The sequence below is a fragment of the Scyliorhinus torazame genome, chromosome 12 (genome assembly GCF_047496885.1).
Source record: "Scyliorhinus torazame isolate Kashiwa2021f chromosome 12, sScyTor2.1, whole genome shotgun sequence".
Taxonomy (NCBI): Eukaryota; Metazoa; Chordata; class Chondrichthyes; order Carcharhiniformes; family Scyliorhinidae; genus Scyliorhinus; species Scyliorhinus torazame.
The window spans coordinates 150,051,759-150,070,040 of NC_092718.1; the positions used below are offsets into that span (position 1 = coordinate 150,051,759).

Sequence of the window (18,282 nt, forward strand, 5' to 3'; positions counted from 1 at the left end):
CATCACTTTCAGATGCTGACTAACCTGCAGAGATTTTACCATAAGCTCTAATTTTTCTATCTACCATTACATTGTTGTGTCATTCCCCTCCCTCTCCCCTGGCAGGACTGATCTATGGATAGGCTATCATGCTCCGACCATGGTTAGTCCGACATCCAGTCAGAGTGCCATCCCGTGTTATCGCATGGCGAGTTGTGCTCAATGCTCTTACTAACAAGATGGAAGACAAAGCGGGCCAGCTTCTTGTACACACCAAGTAACTCCAATGGGGGAAAAAAAAGAATGCAGTGTACCCCCAGTTCCTTTTCATCGCTGCGAAACAGGCCATTCTGCCCATCATGTCTGCAGCAGCAGCTCAGGATGAGCATTTCACCGAGTGCCATTTGCCAAGGGCACTGGCACCAAGATTTACTGATGAGTCCATTATTTGGACAGCCACACAAACAATACTTGGTCCTCTCAAAGTATGGACCCATTTAAAAGACATTTTGAGTCTGCCATATAAGGAACAGATGATAAATCTCCGGCAGGATGGTTCATCCAATCTATCGCATACTGTTGTGTTGCTGCCTTACGTACTCACCATGGAACTTCGTAATACCCTGAGGTGCAAAAATAAATAAAGGCCAGTCAATGAATAAATTCTGAAATTTTCACACTGATCTCTTCAAGTAATCAAAGCTCAGTCCAGGTGATCACTCTGGCCTCGGTCAATGTTACCCGTGCAGAGGTGATCTGCACTCCAGCCAGAAACAGGTGTTGTTTTCTCTGTACGGAGAACAATTCTAACACTCCAGCTGTGCAAGAGACAGCAATGATTTAAGCAGACTATATTGCAGTTGAGCACTTGTCACAGTTCCTGTCACCTGGACACAGGTGGTGGTGGGGGGGGGGGGGGGGGGGGGGGGACCTGTCATTTTTACTCCGTGCTGTCACAGGGTTTCATAATCAGGAGTCAAGAGCCAAACGCTTCCACAAAGACGGTGCCCCTTTATGATTTTAGCAGGAGACAAGTGCACATATGCTGCGCGATGCCAACTGCCTGCTCAACACTCAGGCAGGCAATGCAGCTGTTCCAGATGCTGCAAAAAGCAAACTGACATTACTGGCCCACATCACTGCACGCTGGCACTGCAGCCTGCAATTCAGAACCTGGTCCCTTTACCAGAGTTAATGATACAATTAGACTTCACATTCTTCAGATTTTTATTTTTGTTGTTGTGAAAGAATGTTTCAATTGTGGCTGCATTCTCCTAAAACTGAGTGTTGATTAAATCCATCACCATTTTGCGTCAATAAGGCTAGGGGGACTTGTATCCTCCAGGGTCCAGCCAGTAAGCCACTGGCAGCACAAATACTGTTTCTGACAGGGTGTGAAAGGTCAGCGCGGTTGCAATTGGATCAGGTAATCTGTTCATTATTAGCCACCAGGGCTAGATACAGTAATATATATGGAGCATGTTATTCACAGCCTGATTCAGATACGTTTCTCCATTCAAACCTCAATCGGATAATTTCTAAATCAACAGGAGTTATATCAGGAACAAAGGCCTTTTTTGTTTCCTGAAGTGTCCTCAACATCATATAGGAGTCAAAAGAATGTGGGTGTGTCTTATTCAGAAACCACAGGTAAATGGCTCTCAGTACAGATTCAGGTTGGGTGGCATGCTCTCAGCAGTTTATACACAGCTCCCAGGACTGAGCAGAGAATATATTCAAAGCTGGTGATATCATTCAATGTGGACACAGAACGGCAGACTTTTAAAATTTGTGGACATCCTTAACCAAGTCAGCATTATGGCACTTGAAAAGATGGTGGCGGGCCACCTTAAACAGCAGCAGTCCATGTTGTGTAGGTGCATTCACAGTACTGTTAGGGAAGGAGGTCCAGGATTATGACCCAGTGACAATGAAGAATCGGCGCCACAGTTCAAAGTCAGAATAGTGTGCGCGGCATGGTGGGGAACTTGCAGGTGTCCTCATGGGCATCTGCTGCCCTTACTCTTCTAGGTGGCAACGGCCATGGGTTTGGAAGGTGCTATTGAAGGAGCCTTTGAGGGTTTCTGCAGTGCATCTTACAGATGGTACATACTGCTGCCACTGTGTGCTGGTGGTAGAGGGACTGAATATTTAAGGTGGTGGAAGGGGTGCCATCAAGCCGGCTGCTTTTTCCTGGATGGTGTCAAGCTTCTTTAGTGTTGGTGATGCTGCACTCATCCAGGCATTTTAAGAGTATTCAATCACAATACTGACTTAATTGTGTCTTATAAATGATGGACAAGCTTTGGGGAGTTAGGAAGTGAGTTGCCACAGAATTCCCAGCCTCTAGCCTGCTCTTGTAGTCACAGTATTTAATAACAATTTTTATTATCACAAGTAGGCTTACATTAACACTGCAATGAAGTTACCATGAAAAGCCTCTAGTCGCCATATTACGGCGCCTGTTCGGGTACACGGAAGGAGAATTCAGAATATCCAAATTACCTAACAGCACGTCTTTCGGGACTTGTGGGAGGAAACTGGAGCACCCCGAGGAAACCTATGCAGACACGGGGAGAACGTGACTAGTCCAACTCAGTTTCTAGTTAATGGTAACCCAGCCCCAGGATGTTCATAATTGGGGATTCAGTGATGATAATGGCATTGAATGTCATGCGGAAATAATGATATTTTCACTTATTGAGGTGATCACTGCCCAACACTTGTGTAGCAAAAATGCTTTGGCCTCAGGGTAGCTGAAAATACACATGAACAGAAGGAAACCATTCAGTGCCTCAAGCCCATTGCATAGGAACAACAGACAACCATTCAGCATTGAGGCAACTCTGATTGTGTCTGATTTGTACCTCAACGCCAACTGCCGATAGTTTTACTGAAAACAGGCAGCCAATAAATAAGGTACAGATAACTGCTTTAATTTAAAAGTCGAATATGAACAAAATATTTTTTTTGCATGGGGAGGAAATATAAGAGTTCATGCCCTCACACTTTGGTACAGACACATCATGTATCTGACTTGATCACCAATGGCGATGAGTCCCATTGTGGTGATGATACAGGATATCAAAAAAGATACATTTTAAGAAACAATTCTTTTTAATCAAAGGGGTAAGATTCATGTAAAACCTGTGGTTTTACGCAGCACAGTTAAGGGTTAGACTGCACCTCCTGGACTGTGGAGCTCAAACCATTCAACCCAAATAACTGGGTCACTTGTGCGCTAACAGTCTAACGATTAGGTGTACTCCATATGCGAGATGCAAACATGTCACATCTTTCAGTTCACTCAAGTTCACTCGTGGCCCAGCTACTGTAATCCAGGTTCTTGAGCACTCTGGAGTCAGAGATCATCTGGAAAATCTGGATTTTAAACCAGCAAAGACCCCATGGCATTTGCTCATAGCGCTGTGATTACTCTGCCGCTCCATCTCTTGATTTTTCATGTTTCACAGTCACCCGTTTGCCAGCCTTAACGCCATGGCCCATCTCTGCTGCGTTTGTTTTGGCCTTTTTAACCGGGCCACCTGACTCTGGCCCTGGCTTTCCTGTTGCCAATCTCTCCCGATTCCTCTTCCTTTTCCTCCTATTTCTCTTCTTCTCCTGACCAATCTTTGCGGCCTTCGGAATGGTTTCAGACTTCCCCACGGAATTTTCTTTCCCTTCCTGCACATTCTCCTGAGCTGGGTCTTTATTCTTCTTCCGCTTCTTGGTTTCTGGGAGAAATCCTTTCTTCTTCTTCTTCAGGACCCCCTCTTCGGCCACTGGGCTTTGTACCTGTGCTTCTACCTTCTCCTTCTTTGGTCGCCTGTCAACACAATGCGAGAACGAAGAACATGTTAAACCAGCAAACATGTTAGACCGGCCGACACTCCCCGCTAAACACAAGAGTAGAGAATCCAAGAGCTGACACCTCTGCCTAGCCCAGGGCAGGAATGAGGATCCAGGGCAGGCTGGCAGGCATGCTGCCAGTCTACTGACAGCAGTCCAGTTCAGCGCCATTTCGGACCAGATAATAGCGCCCTTTTCAGAAACCGAATAGGCAGTGAAAGAGGAGAGGTGCTTACTTGAATCCGAGCCGTTTCATCACATGCCAGTACACGTCGTCCACGTGCGAAGCCTTGCCAAACTCTTCCAGCTGCCCCAGTTTCTGCAGGCTGGGTGCCAGCTGGCTTACCGAGACATTGAGCTTCTGTAAGACAATAATGCACAAATCAGACGCCGACATATAACAACAGTCTTTCACTCGACAAGTGGGAGCCTGGGAGGGAAACCCAACCAATTAAATATAGGACTTTATCTTAGTGACCTACCAAAAGTTGAGAAGCTAAGGGCTGGATTTTCACCATGACAGGTAGCCCCAGTTGGGAAATGTGTTTAAAGAGTCCTATGAGGCCCAATTTCCGTTTCCGGGGAAGGGATATAGTCAGGCTCACCAACCACAGCAGCAGATCCTAGGCGACCACTAGAGCAAGAGAGTGCTGAGGTGGGCTGGTTAGAAAGCCCACCTCAGTTCTCTGGGACAGCTGGGTTAGGAACTTTTAGCCCACCCACTCCCCATTCCCCCATCAACCCTCATGCTTCCTCATACCCACCCTATGGCCTCTCCATGGTACTCACCTCTTTTCCATTGGCACACCTCAGGAGCCACTTGGGGATATACAAACAACCTAATACAGCTCTCATTCATACACACCGGAGAGTGAAAAAGCTCCCAATCAAGAAAAGCTTTCAAATCTCAAGTGTAAATCTCTTTTTCTCTTTCTTCTTTCACGGGACACGAAAGCCACTGGCAGGACCAGAATTTGTTGCCCATCCCTAATTGCCTTGAACTGAGTAGCTTGCTCAGCCATTTCAGAGGGCATGTAAGAGTCAACCACATTGCAAGGGCCTGGAATCACATGTAGGCCAGGACGGCAGATTTCCTTCCCAAAAGGACATTAAATCACCAGATAGTTTTTTCACGACAATTATTTAATGTTCATCATTACTGAGACTAGCTTTATATTCCAGATTGAGTAATTCAATTCAAATTCCATTCGCTGCCATGGTAGGATTTGAACCCATACTCCCAGTGCACTTGTCTGACCCCTAAGATTACTGGTCCAGTGACATTTTGCTACCAACTCCCCATCTTATAAAAACAAACAAACTTCTTTTCAGGCCTCACATCTAACCCTAAGGACAGCTAATCCTTTACAGCCTCTTTATCAAATTGTGAATTCAGAGATAATTATCACTTGTATTTTCTCTGTGTGAAAAGTACCTAGTTACAGGTAAAATTCTTTGAGAGTTTCTAAAAACAAAAATCATCCTTCCACCCTAGCTTAAGTGCTGCCCAATTTGAAAGGAAAAACAGCAAGCACCCCACCTCTTCTTATCTAAACTATGCTACACCGTGCTACAGTAGCAATATGCTTATGAAACGGTGGGCACGACCGAACAGCCATGTTGCGCCCAAACAGCAGCGTGCCGCAACTTGACTGATAGAAATCGGGTGACCCCGTTCTCGGAATCTATCCGGGTTGCAAGATCTAACGCGATCTCGTGAGATGATGCGATGCAAATCCTGCCCTTTGTGGGCGGCATCACTTTTTGACATTCTAATATGCAGTTTCCTGAGGCACTGGAGGCGTTGGGATCAATGCCTTTCGCCTCGGTAATCTCGGGCGAGCAGCGTTCAATGCTAGTCTCCACAAACAGGAACCAGACGGAACGACACTCGTGGGGTTCTCTCAGGGGATCGAAGGCCCCCAGGCGTATGCCCTTTGGGCAGGGAGGTATCCTGGCACTACCCAGGTACACTGGCAGTGCCACCCCAGGGACCCACTCAGTGAGTTGGGGCTTTGGTATCTCTGAAAAAGAACTCACGACCCCGAGACTTCAAAAAGCGCTTTACAGCCTGTGAATTTGTTTTGTTGTAGTGTGGTCACATTTGTAATGTAGGATTTGCAGCAGCCAATTTGCACATTGCAAGGTCACACAAACAGCAATGTGATGATGACTAGATCATCTGTTTCAGGGTTGAGGGATAAATGTTGGGCAGGAAGCCTACTATTCTTTGAATCATGCCACATTCCCATGTGTTGAGACGTTATGTCTTATTCTCGTCCTCCTATAGCTGAGCAGAGTAGCAGCTGCTGGTGGGGGATGTGGTGAGCGGGGGACACATATAGAATTGGATAGCTCCTGATAGTCACATGACCACCAATATTATGACCCATTTAGTGAATCCTTGCTTTCCCAGTCCTTGCTGAATACTTGTTGTCATTTACTTGTATGAAGCAAAGAATGATGGAGTTAGTTGAGCTTTTATGCCAGACAATGGGAGTTGGTGATTTATTGGAGAAACCTGGAGGAATAATCAGGTCTGGGCTCTCCCATTGTGGAATGCTACTTCAATGGCCTTTTGACACCATGTCACATGGCCCAAATGTCCAATAATTCATGAACTCCAGGGGCATATTGCCCTCCTCCACCACAACATTTAACTCAATCATCTGCTTTCGGTATGCACTTTTGCCCTCTTTTACCTGTTGATCTACAATCTTAATGAGACCGGCAATCAGCTCCAAGCATTTCATCACTTTCTCCTGGTCCACCTTCAGTTTAATCTTTGTCACACTTTGCAAATACTGTGGAAGAGAATTAAAAAAAGAAACAATATAGAACTTTTGTAACCCATTCACTGAAACACGTTCCATCTTATAAACTAAATACATTTCCTCCCATCCATGGCCAGGTTATGGTTCTACAGGGATCAGCTGTTCTCTGGTACCTCACCTCCCATTGTTATTGAAGGAGTCTCCTGTTTAGTGGCCAAGGACGTTCATCTGCTCATACCACCACTGACAGCAATGCTTCATGCATTGATTTTTATATTTTCTTTATAGTTCCAATCTCTCCCTCAAGCACAGTTCAGCCATTCTGACTTCTTGTGCACCCTCGACTTCCTTCAACCCACCATTGGTGTCCGAGCTATCAGCCACCGGCCTAGAGTTCTGCGATTCCCTCGCTAAATCTCTTGCACCTATGCCTGTCTCCCTCTCATCCTAAATAACATCCCTCAGAACTTAGCTCGTTGACCATGGGTTTGGGAATCTATCTCAATATCTCCTTATCTGACTTGCAGCTTGATCTTGTACAGTATTGTGGAATGTCTTACTAAATTTTTAAAAATAAATTTAGAGTACCCAATTCATTTTTTCCAATTAAGGGGCAATTTAGCGTGGCCAATCCACCTACCCTGCACATCTTTGGGTTGTGGGGGCAAAACCCACGCAAACACGGGGAGAATGTGCAAACTCCACACGGACAGTGACCCAGAGCCGGGATTCGAACCTGGGACCTCGACGCTGTGAGAATGTCTTACTAAATTAAAGATTTTCTGTAAATACAAGTTGTTAGAGCTGTAGCCGCCTTACGGTCCTGTTGCTTTCATGTACACCGCTAACCCATTAACACTGCCGGAGCGCCGCCCTGTGCTGCAGTACTCCTTGATGAGCACTGGCTGCTATCTGGTATTTTAGACAACTGGCCACACAAATCTCGACAATGCCCAGCAGCAGGCTATCGACTGTGGGGGGCAGTGCAGCAGAGTTTGGTCACATTGCCAAACATTTATTTTCAGCAGGGATCTCCAGTTAGTAAATAAATCTTCGGAATCCTGGCTCATTACTCGTTTTCCTATCATGACATCGACTATGTGCTGAAGCTTAGGAGGAAAGAGGTTATCAGGAGTAATTTAAAATACATTTTTACTTCCGATTGCTCCTTCCCCAGTCTCTCTTCCCCTAGTTTTATAATCACACCGTGAAGCAAAACTATCACTGGGTTCTGCCGCCAAATGACATTTCAGCCGTAAAGACAATATAGAACAGGCAGTCTGATAGGTACTACACTTTGAAGTTCAAAGGGCATTCATGGGAAGAAGTTTCTACAAATATATAAAACAAAAAAGAGTGGCTCGTTTCTACAAATATATAAAACAAAAAAAGAGTGGCTAGTTTCCACAATTATATAAAAAAAAAGAGTGGCTAAGGTAAATGTTGGTCATTTAGAGGATGAGAAGGGAGATTTAATAATGGGAGATGAGGAAATGGCTGAGGAACTGAACAGTTTTTTTGGGTCGGTCTTCACTGTGGGAGACACAAATAACATGCCAGTGACTGATGGAAATGAGGCTATGACAGCTGAGGACCTTGAGATGATTGATATCACTAAGGAAGTAGTGATGGGCAAGTTAATCGGGCTAACGGTAGACAAGTCTCCTGGCCCTGATGGAATGCATCCTAGAGTGCTAAAAGAGATGGCTAGGGAAATTGGCAATGCACTAGTGATAATTTAGCAAAATTCACTAGACTCTGGGGTGGTCCCGGCAGATTGGAAATTAGCAAACGTGACACCACTGTTTAAAAAAGGAGGTAGGCAGAAAGCGGGTAATTATAGGCCAGTTAGCTTGACTTCGGTAGTAGGGAAGATGCTGGAATCTATCATCAAGGAAGAAATAGCGAGGCATTTGGATGGAAATTGTCCCATTGGGCAGACGCAGCATGGGTTCATAAAGGGCAGGTCATGCCTAACTAATTTAGTGGAATTTTTTGAGGGCATTACCAGTGCGGTAGATAACGGGGAGCCAATGGATGTGGTATATCTGGATTTCCAGAAAGCTTTTGACAAGATGCCATTCAGAAGATTGCTGCATAAGATAAAGATGCATGGCATTAAGGGGAAAGTAGTAGCATGGATAGAGGATTGTTAATTAATAGAAAGCAAAGAGTGGGGATTAATGTGTGTTTCTCTGGTTGGCAATCAGTAGCTAGTGGTGTCCCTCAGGGTTCAGGTTGGGCCCACAATTGTTCACAATTTACATAGATGATTTGGAATTGGGGTCCAAGTGCAATGTGTCCAAGTTTGCAGACAACATTAAGATGAGTGGTAAAGCAAAAAGTGCAGAGGATACCGGAAGTCTGCAGAGGGATTTGGATAGGTTAAGTGAATGGGCTAGGGTCTGGCAGATGGAATACAATGTTGACAAATGTGAGGTTATCCATTTTGGTAGGAATAACAGCAAAAGGGATTATTAAACATGCCGCTGTGCAGAGAGACCTGGGTGTGCTAGTGCATGAGTCGCAAAAAGGTGCAACAGGTGATTAAGAAGGCAAATGGAATTTTGTCCTTCATTGCTAGAGGGATGGAGTTTAAGACTAGGGAGGTTATGCTGCAATTGTATACGGTGTTAGTGAGGCCACATCTGGAGTATTGTGTTCAGTTTTGGTCTCCTTACTTGAGAAAGGACGTACTGGCACTGGAGGGTGTGCAGAGGAGATTCACTAGGTTAATCCCAGAGCTGAAGGGTTTGGATTACGAGGAGAGGTTGAGTAGACTGGGACTGTACTCATTGGAATTTAGAAGGATGCGGGGGGGATCTTATAGAAACATATAAAATTATGAAGGGGATAGGATAGATGCGGACAGGTTGCTTCCACTGGCGGGTGAAAGCAGAACTAGGGGGCACAGCCTCAAAATAAGGGGAAGTAGATTTAGGACTGATCTTAGGAGGAACTTCTTCACCCAAAGGGTTGTGAGTCTATGGAATTCCTTGCCCAGTGAAGCAGTTGAGGCTCTTTCATTAAATGTTTTTAAGATAAAGATAGATAGTTTTTTGAAGAATAAAGGGATTAAGGGTTATGGTGTTCGGGCCGGAAAGCGGAGCTGAGTCCACAAAAGATCAGCCATGATCTCATTGAATGGTGGAGCAGGCTCGAGGGGCCAGATGGCCTACTCCTGCTCCTAGTTCTTATGAATATCTGAACATACCAGAGCTGCACATTGGCAAAGATCAGGCCAGAACTGGCAGAGTTTTAAGCGGTTTATAGCATTCAGTGCCGTTACTTTTCATCTTACTGTTACAAACATGCTTTAACAACGCAGCTTACAAGGACTGAAAGCCTGCTTGATGCTAGAGAACCAGCTTCTGATAAATATGTGGGAAGAAAACAGCTCTAGATAAATATTTTGCAGCTTTCCTGAATTACCCCGAAGGGAAGCAAGAAATCTTGTATTTTTGTAGGAGACAGAATAAGCTAGGTTGAATCTGTGAGAAGGCAAAATACACAGTCTAGAGGAGAACAGGCTTGATGGCCCATTTACTTCCTTGTGCGGCAAAGAGGTCATACTATTGGTCGTGACAGTCAACTTTCTAACTTCTCCAATCGGCGAGAGCATAGCTTCAACTTCAATGAGACACAGATGAGGCTCAATAAGATTTTGAGTTGGAACAAAAAGGTTAGAATTTGCTGCAACCAGTGAGTGGAAGTACACCTGCCTTTTACTCGACTTGCCATTGCCATTGCCTGTTAAAACCCCATCGAGGCAAAATGCTGCAAGTGGGAGATCACCATGGTGCAGTGCCCTCTGCAGGACATGGAAGACTTATGTGACTGACTAAATGACTGTATCTCCAAAACAAATCAGATTGAAGAAATGGCGAGTTTAGTCCATACCTACAAGACAACAAACTTCATGATGTTTTAACCCATTTGAATGGGAAGCCGAACAGTGAGATTCTTTCCTCGTATGGATTGTGATGTAGCACATCTTGACCAGCAAGATCAGATATCTACTTTTAACTGCGCATCTGTGCGCCCCCCCCCAAAGTTGCTGCTGTTGGATTTGTGTATTAACAATGAGCACCATTGATTTTAAATTCTGCTCCATTGTCTTGAATGGGTCTCCATTTGAACTTGCTGGTTATTTGAGTAAGTCAATTACCTGTTTAATCTGGTTGATGACTTGATTGATGATCTTTTTCCCCTTGGTGTCTGTCCAAGTCTCTCTCACCTCCCGGGTCTGCAGAGCCTTCAGCACGAGGGAGCAAGCCTGACCCTATAAAATAGCAAAATGAAAATGGTTATTCCAACACAAAGTAGTGACCAATCCAAAACCTTTCATCAATGGTGCCTTCCCACCAATTACCTGCATCTGTGTCTTGAATAAACTCACTGAATTTCAGACTTTACATCATGATGTGGAGATGCCGGCGTTGGACTGGGGTGAGCACAGTAAGAAGTCTTACAACACCAGGTTAAAGTCCAACAGGTTTGTTTCGAATCACTGGCTTTCGGAGCACAGCTCCTTCCTCAGGTGAATGAAGAGGCAGGTTCCAGAAACATATATATAGACAAAGTCAAAGATGCAAGACGATACTTTGAATGAGTCTTTTTTTTTTAAATTTAGAGTAGCCAATTATTTTTCTTTTTCCAATTAAGGGGCAATTTAGCATGGCCAATCTGTTGATAGTTCAGGCAGTGCCCTATTTGCCCCCCCCCTTCACCAACACTCTGACTCCCTCCCTCCCCACCACCCTCCTTTCCCCTCTCCCCCCACCACCCCCTTCCTTTCCCTTCTGTTGGTACAGAGGCGAGGGTATCTGATCTCTCCAGCGCAAAGTTTAGTGCTTGTATCATTTGTTTTTTGTAGAAACGTGCTGTGAACAGTTTTAATAATCAGAGTATCCACCTCTCCTCCCTGTACATTGATACTGAGGGGAGGGTACCCTGTTTCTCCAACACAAAATGAGTGTTTGTACCGTTTTAATAAAAAGATATGGCCAATCCACCTAACCAGCTCATCTTTGGGTTGTGGGGGTGAAACCCACGCAGACATGGGGAGAATGTGCAAACTCCACACAGACAGTGACCCAGGACCGGGATTTGAACCCGGGTCCTCAGCGCCGCAGTCCCTGTGCTAACCACTGCGCCACATGCCGCCCAGAATGCGAGTCTTTACATCAGCTAGCAAAACACAGTGTTGGCAAGAGATGAGTGTTGCTACCAGAAAGGGAATTTCACTATTCATGGTCTCTCTTTTGCACCTTCAACACACGGAGTGCGCAAGATGAGGCCAATAGCAACACATTACCCAATGTTTCAAACAACAGAATCAAATAAATCCCCAAAATTACAAATTTGGACTGAAAAGGTAGAAACTAATGCAGAGTTCAAATAGTGGATCATCATACATGGTAGCACTGTTGCTTTACAGCTCCTTGGTCCCAGGTTCGATTCCCACTTGGGTCACTGTCTGTACGGAATCTGCACATTTGCCCCGTGTCTGCGTGCGTTTCCTCCCACAAGTCCTGAAAGACGTGCTGTTAGGTGAAATGAACATTCTGAATTCTCCCTCTGTATTCCCAAACAGGCGCCGAATGTGGCGACTCGGAACTTTTCACAGTAACTTCATTGCAGTGTAAATATATCCTACTTGTGACAATAAAGATTATTCTTAAATGGAAAATGAAACTAATTGGGATCTATATACTTACATGAATTGTGCAGTGACAACAGACGTTCACCCCCACTTATCAATTTAAATAGCAACCACTTGCTAAAGACAAATGGGCAATTCTCCAGGAGTCATTTCTCCAACCTGCACAAGGTGGATTTTACATGGGAACATAGGAGGAGTAGGCAATTCGCCCATCGAACTTGCTCCGCCATTCAAACAGATCACGGCTGATTATCTACTTCTAGACTATCTTCTCCCACTATCCCACCATCCCTCAATGTCATCAGTATCCAGGAATCTATTGACTTTTGTCCTGAACCTGCTCAATGACTGAGCTTCCACAGCCCTTTGGGGGTAGAGAATTCCAAAGCTTCCGAGTTAAGAAAGTCCTCCTCATCTCAGTCCTAAATGGCCTGTCCTTATTCTGAGACTGTGTCCTTTGATTCTTGACTCACCAGCTTGAGGAAACATTCCACCTACATCTACTCTGTCACGTCACTGTGAGAATTCTGCAAGTTCAGCGAGATCTCCTCTTATTCTGCGAAACTCTGGAGAATACAGGCCCAGTTTCCCCAATCCCTCCGCAAAAGGCAAAGACATTTAGTGACAAATGAGCCGAAATCTTAATGATCAGGGTTCACATTTACAGAACAAGGTTTTTTCTTTGTGACACTGGCCAAAATAAGCACAATTACTCTTCAATACAGTATCACCAATGACTTGCATCTACATTTGCACTACATACACACGGAGCTCAGGATAGGATCTTGTGACTTATAAGAACTGAAACCTGTCACAACAATAAATCTGAAAGGGTAAGCATGTTTGCACAATTACTTTGTCCCTAAACCACATATTAGGTTTAAAATATTTCAAACAGAGCTCGAGCAGTGGGATGGAGGGGCCAGTTCATGAATGCATTCACATGCTGTAAGCAGTCATGCTTCGGACAGGAACATTTGGGTCCTATATTTTCTTGTACAGATGCATAGAGTTACAGTTGGTAAGTGGGAGTCTTTCAAAAGGGTGTTAACTAGGGTTCAGGGTGAGCCTGTTAGAGTGAAGGCTAAGGCTGGGAAAAGTAGGGAACCCTGGATGACAAGAATATTGAGGCCATGGTCAGAAGGCAGAAGGAGGCATATGACACGCATAGGCAACTGAGATCAAGTGGATCCCTTGACGAGTATAGGGCTTGTCGGAGTAGAGTTAAGAGAGAAATCAGGAGGGCAAAAAGGGGACATGAGATTGTCTTGGCAAATAAGGCAAAGGAAAATCCAAAGATTTACAGATACATAAAGAGCAAAAGAGTGACTAGGGAAAAGGTAGGGCCTCTCAAGGATAAACAAGGTTATCTATATGCGGAACCACAAGGGATGGGAGAGGTCCTAAATGAATATTTCTCGTCAGTATTTACTGTTGGGAGAGGCACGAATGTTGGGGAAATTGGGAAAATAAAAAGTGGTGTCTTGAGGAGTGTACATATTACAGAGAAGTGGGTGCTGGAGGTATTAAAGCGCATCAAGATAGATACATCTCCGGGGCCTGATGAAAAGTATCCCAGGATGTAGTAGGAGGCTAGGGAGGAAATTGCCGGCCCCCTAGCCGAGATATTTAAATCATTGACAGCCACAGGAGAGGTGCCTGAAGATTGGAGGGTAGCAAATGTTGTTTAAGAAGGGCTGTAGGGATAAGCATGGGAACTACAGGCCGGTCGGTGAGCCTTACCTCTGTAGTGGGTAAGTTGTTAAAAGGTTGTTATAACCTGCCTGCTTACCACTGGCTGGGGACTAATGGCAATCCCACAATCCTTTGGGAGTAGGAGTTTCCCCAATGAGGGGGGCGGAGAAATCATTAGCAGATTCCCTACATAAATAAAGCTGGCCAGTTTGGAACCGGCTAGAGGAGAATGAGCAGCAAGGAGTTGCTGCTGCTGTTGTGTATATATATATATATTATATATATATATATGTTATTGTAAATAAATGTTATTTCTTTCTATCCTTCAACTCGTGCTGGATTCTTCGTGTCCCTCACAAAAAAGGTATTCTGAGAAACAGGATCTACAGGCATTTAGACAGTCAAGGGCTAATTAGAGAAAGTCTGCATGGCGGATAGGGAAGGTTATATAAGATTGTAACAGGATCTTGACCAATTGGGTCAGTGGACCAATGAATGGCAGATGGAGTTTAATTTGGATAAATGTGAGGTGATGCATTTTGGTAGATCAAATCAGGACAGGACCTACTCAGTCAGTGGTATGGTGTTGGGGTGAGTTACAGAACAAAGAGATTTAGGAGTACAGGTTCATAGCTCCTTGAAAGTGGAGTCGCAGGTGGACAGGGTGGTGAAGAAGGCATTCAGCAGCTAGCTTTTATTGGTCAGAATATTGAATACAGGAGTTGATACGTCTTGTTGAAGTTGTACAAGACATTGGTAAGACCACACATAGAATACCGCGCAGGCGGGATGTCGATGTTCTTTTTTTCATTTCATTTATTTTTTGCAGGATGTGGATTTACTGGCTAGGCCAGAATTTGTTGCCCATCCCTAATTGTCCTTGAGAAAGTGGTGGTGAGCTGCCTTCTTGAACCGCGGCAGTCCATGTGGCATACTGCACTATTGGGGAGGGAGATTCAGGATTTTGACTCAGAAACAGTGATGGAACGGCCGATATATTTCCGGGGGGGATGACTTAGAGGGGATCCTCCAGATGGTAGTGTTCCATCCTAAAGTTGACAGATTAAACCTGGTCATAGCATAAATGAAGTCTATACAGTCCAGATGAGGTGCGACAAGAATTGCGCCATGTTACCCTCTGCTTCGTTGCACTTTTGATGACGTTTAATTAACAGTTTAGCCATTCAGTAACCCACTGAAATACACCAGCCTTTCTGTAATCTAAGGGAAGGCAGCGTGGTTGGTGTGAAGAAACACATTCTGGAGAAAGTTATTTAAATTCTTGTGAACTGACTAAATCTTTGTTTTCTCAGGCTTATGCACAATTAAAATTCCTGCTTTACGTATCTTGATTCTTAAAATTCTCTCATGGGATATGGGTGTTGTGGGCAAGGCCAGAATTTGGTGCCTAGCCCAAAGTGACCTTGAGAGTGTAGTGTTGAACTGCCTTCTCGAACTGATGCATTCCACATGGTAACGGTTCAGTACAACTGAGTGGCTTTGCTGGGCTATTTCAGACAGCAGTTCTGGTAAAACCATGGTGCTGGTAACCACCAGGTAAGGATGGCAGATTTATTGCGACTACATTTTGATTTCAGATTAATTAACTGAATTTACATTAATTTAAATTCCATCAGCTGCCATGGTGGGATTTGAACGCGTGTCCCCAGAGCATTAACGTGGGCTGCTGGATTACTAGTCCAGTGACATTATCATTGCGCCATCGTCTCCCCTGAATAGCCTGCTTGCAACCACATTTTTGTTTTGCTTGAACAGAATAATTGGGCTATGTTATTACTGCCCCTTGAAGTGAACCATTGACAAGGACACCTAGTCCCAAACCTGTATCAACTGTTAGGCTCTTTCGTTCATGTCTCGCACAACAGTGCTAGTTCCAGTTTGGACACTGGTCTGGTTAGGGATACAAATATCTTTCCCCAAGAATAGTGGTAGGAGACACACAAGATCATACCAGGTACCCAGTGGCAGTTTTGGGCTACATAAATGTCCAGAGACTGCAGTAAAAATCCAGGTTGACACTCCAGTGCAATACTGAGGGAAGACCACTATCAGAGACAGTCTCAGAGAATTGCAGCCAGTCACGGTCGACGCGACGCTGGACGGGGGCGATTGTCTGCGGACGACCGGCCGAGTTCCCGCCGACATGGTTCACGTATGGTCCCGGCGGGAACTCGGTGTCGCGGCTCAGTGGCTGTCCCGGTGGGGGGTTCTAGAAAAATGTCCGGAGTGATTCGCACCCGTTTTCTGGCAGGCATGGGGATATATCCCCATTATTGGAGAACCCCACCAACTGTTTTTTGAACGAGACTCTGCACTGAGACCCCACATACCCTTTCAGATGAATGTTAAAGATCCCATGGCACTATTTGGAAGAGAAACAGAGAGGTCCAAGTCAATATTGACCCTTCAACCAGTACAAAAAGTCCTCCAGATTACCACGCTGCTGTTTGCAAGAGCTTGCTGTGTGCAAATTGGCTGTTATGTTTCTTATATTACAAGAGTAACCGCACTTCAAAAGAACTTAATTGACTATAAGGCACTTTATAACACTCCAAAGTCATGAAAGGTGCTAAAATCAATGCGAGTCTATTTTTCATTCAATGATAAGGGATTCTCAAAGACAGAGAGAGAAAGAAAAGAGACTGGCCAGGAAGAGAAAGGACCAGGGAAATACATCTGTAGATGAGAAAGCTTAAGAGCAAGATAACGAAACTCATGCAAGGTAGCAACCAGACAGAAAGATTTGTCGGATGTTATTGACTGATGTTAAGACTGTATTGACAGGGCACATTCCAGTATTAATGAATCACTAAACACATGGTATTAAGTGTTTTTTTCTAGTTGAAACATCAAAGTCCCTAATTCAAATGGACTTAACTCAAGCTCTTTTGTAAAGTCAAGGTGTGCCAGTGAAAGAAAACTAAATATAAACACAAACTTTTGGCATGCTTCCCAACTTGTCTGGTCGAAACCATTAATTGCTCATCAACCACCAAGCAATATAGCAAACTATTTCAACAATGCTTCCAATTAGGTTCCACCCATTTTAACAGTTGCCACAAATGGATGAGTTTCAGGGTTCGACAGGATTCGAAAGTCTGCTGCCAACGATTGTCAGAAGCGAAGAATTTCACATTGATCCGGAACTGTGACATGGTGGACTTTAACGAAGAGGCACGGATTGCATCCCAGAAGCAGCCACCAGAGACCAATCCTGCCAATGACACATGCAAAATGAGTTAGCGTCCTGTCTTTTGCACTCCCCATCACATCGTTAACACTTATACCTGTGCTCATGCAATTGTAGAACACAAAAGATCACAAGATGAGGGAGGGAGGGAGAAGAATGAGATGACAGCTGTAGCTGTTGGCGTGAAATTGCCACATTATCCACCTCAATGAGCTACCTTCCTTGGCAGAACTTGTGTTATGATGGTCGTCCACCAATGACTAACAGTGGCAGCTGTGTACCATCTACAAGATGCGCTGCAGTAACTCACCAAGGTTCCTCAGACAGCACCTTCCAAACCCACGATCACTGCCATCTAGAAGGACCAGAGCAGAAGACACTCGGGAACCCCCCACCACCTGGAATTCCCCTCCAAGTCACTCACCGCCCTGACTTGCAAAAAGATCACCGTTCCTTCACTGTCGCTGGGGCAACATCTTGGAACTCCCTCCCTAACAGCACAGTGGGTGTACCTACACCTAAAGGACTGCAGCTCACCACCACCTTCTGAAGAGCAACTAGGGATGGGTAGTAATTGCTGGCCTAACCGGCGATGCTCACATAATAATCACTTGTCACAAGTGGGCTTCAATGAAGTTACTGTGAAAAGCCCCTAGTCACCACATTCTAGTGCCTGTTCGGGGAGGCTGGTACGGGAATTGAACCCACGCTGTTGGCCTTGTTCTGCATTACAAGCCAGTTGTTTAGCCCACTGTGCTAAACCAGCCCCTTAAGTCATTTACATCCAGAACTGAATAAAAAAAGAAACCATTGGTTCTCAGTTATTTTAGTTATTAAGGACCAAGGAATTGATCCCTTCCATTAACAGACCTGTAGACAACAATTGATGAGCTACAGTTTAATATTAAAAAATAGCCTTGAAAAATTTGGAATTTGTTTTGTTTGATGTCTAGTTAGTGCGCGTCTGGTTGTGCTACCTTTCCCTCCAATTCAGTCTCTCTCCTCAAAATACAGTGAAGAAAGAGAACATGTTTTTCAGTAAAGATGCATTCAGGATTAACAAATGCTCTTCAAGCCGTCAGTGAGAGGCTATTATTCAGAACATCACT

At 44.7% G+C, this 18,282-nt stretch overlaps 1 protein-coding gene across 2 annotated transcripts in view; it reads right to left on the reverse strand.

The window, feature by feature from the left end:
- Window positions 1-2,894: 2,894 nt before the first annotated feature.
- The window catches only part of mybbp1a (MYB binding protein (P160) 1a), a 134,607-nt gene continuing 119,219 nt past the window's right edge, over window positions 2,895-18,282 (reverse strand). For both annotated transcript variants that reach the window (XM_072469172.1, XM_072469173.1), the window contains 4 exons: window positions 10,771-10,884; window positions 6,531-6,632; window positions 4,065-4,189; window positions 2,895-3,805 (listed from right to left, as the gene is read on the reverse strand). In XM_072469172.1, coding sequence (XP_072325273.1) covers window positions 3,412-3,805; window positions 4,065-4,189; window positions 6,531-6,632; window positions 10,771-10,884 — 735 coding nt within the window. In that variant the 3' untranslated portion in view covers window positions 2,895-3,411. The remainder of the gene's footprint in view (window positions 3,806-4,064; window positions 4,190-6,530; window positions 6,633-10,770; window positions 10,885-18,282) is intronic.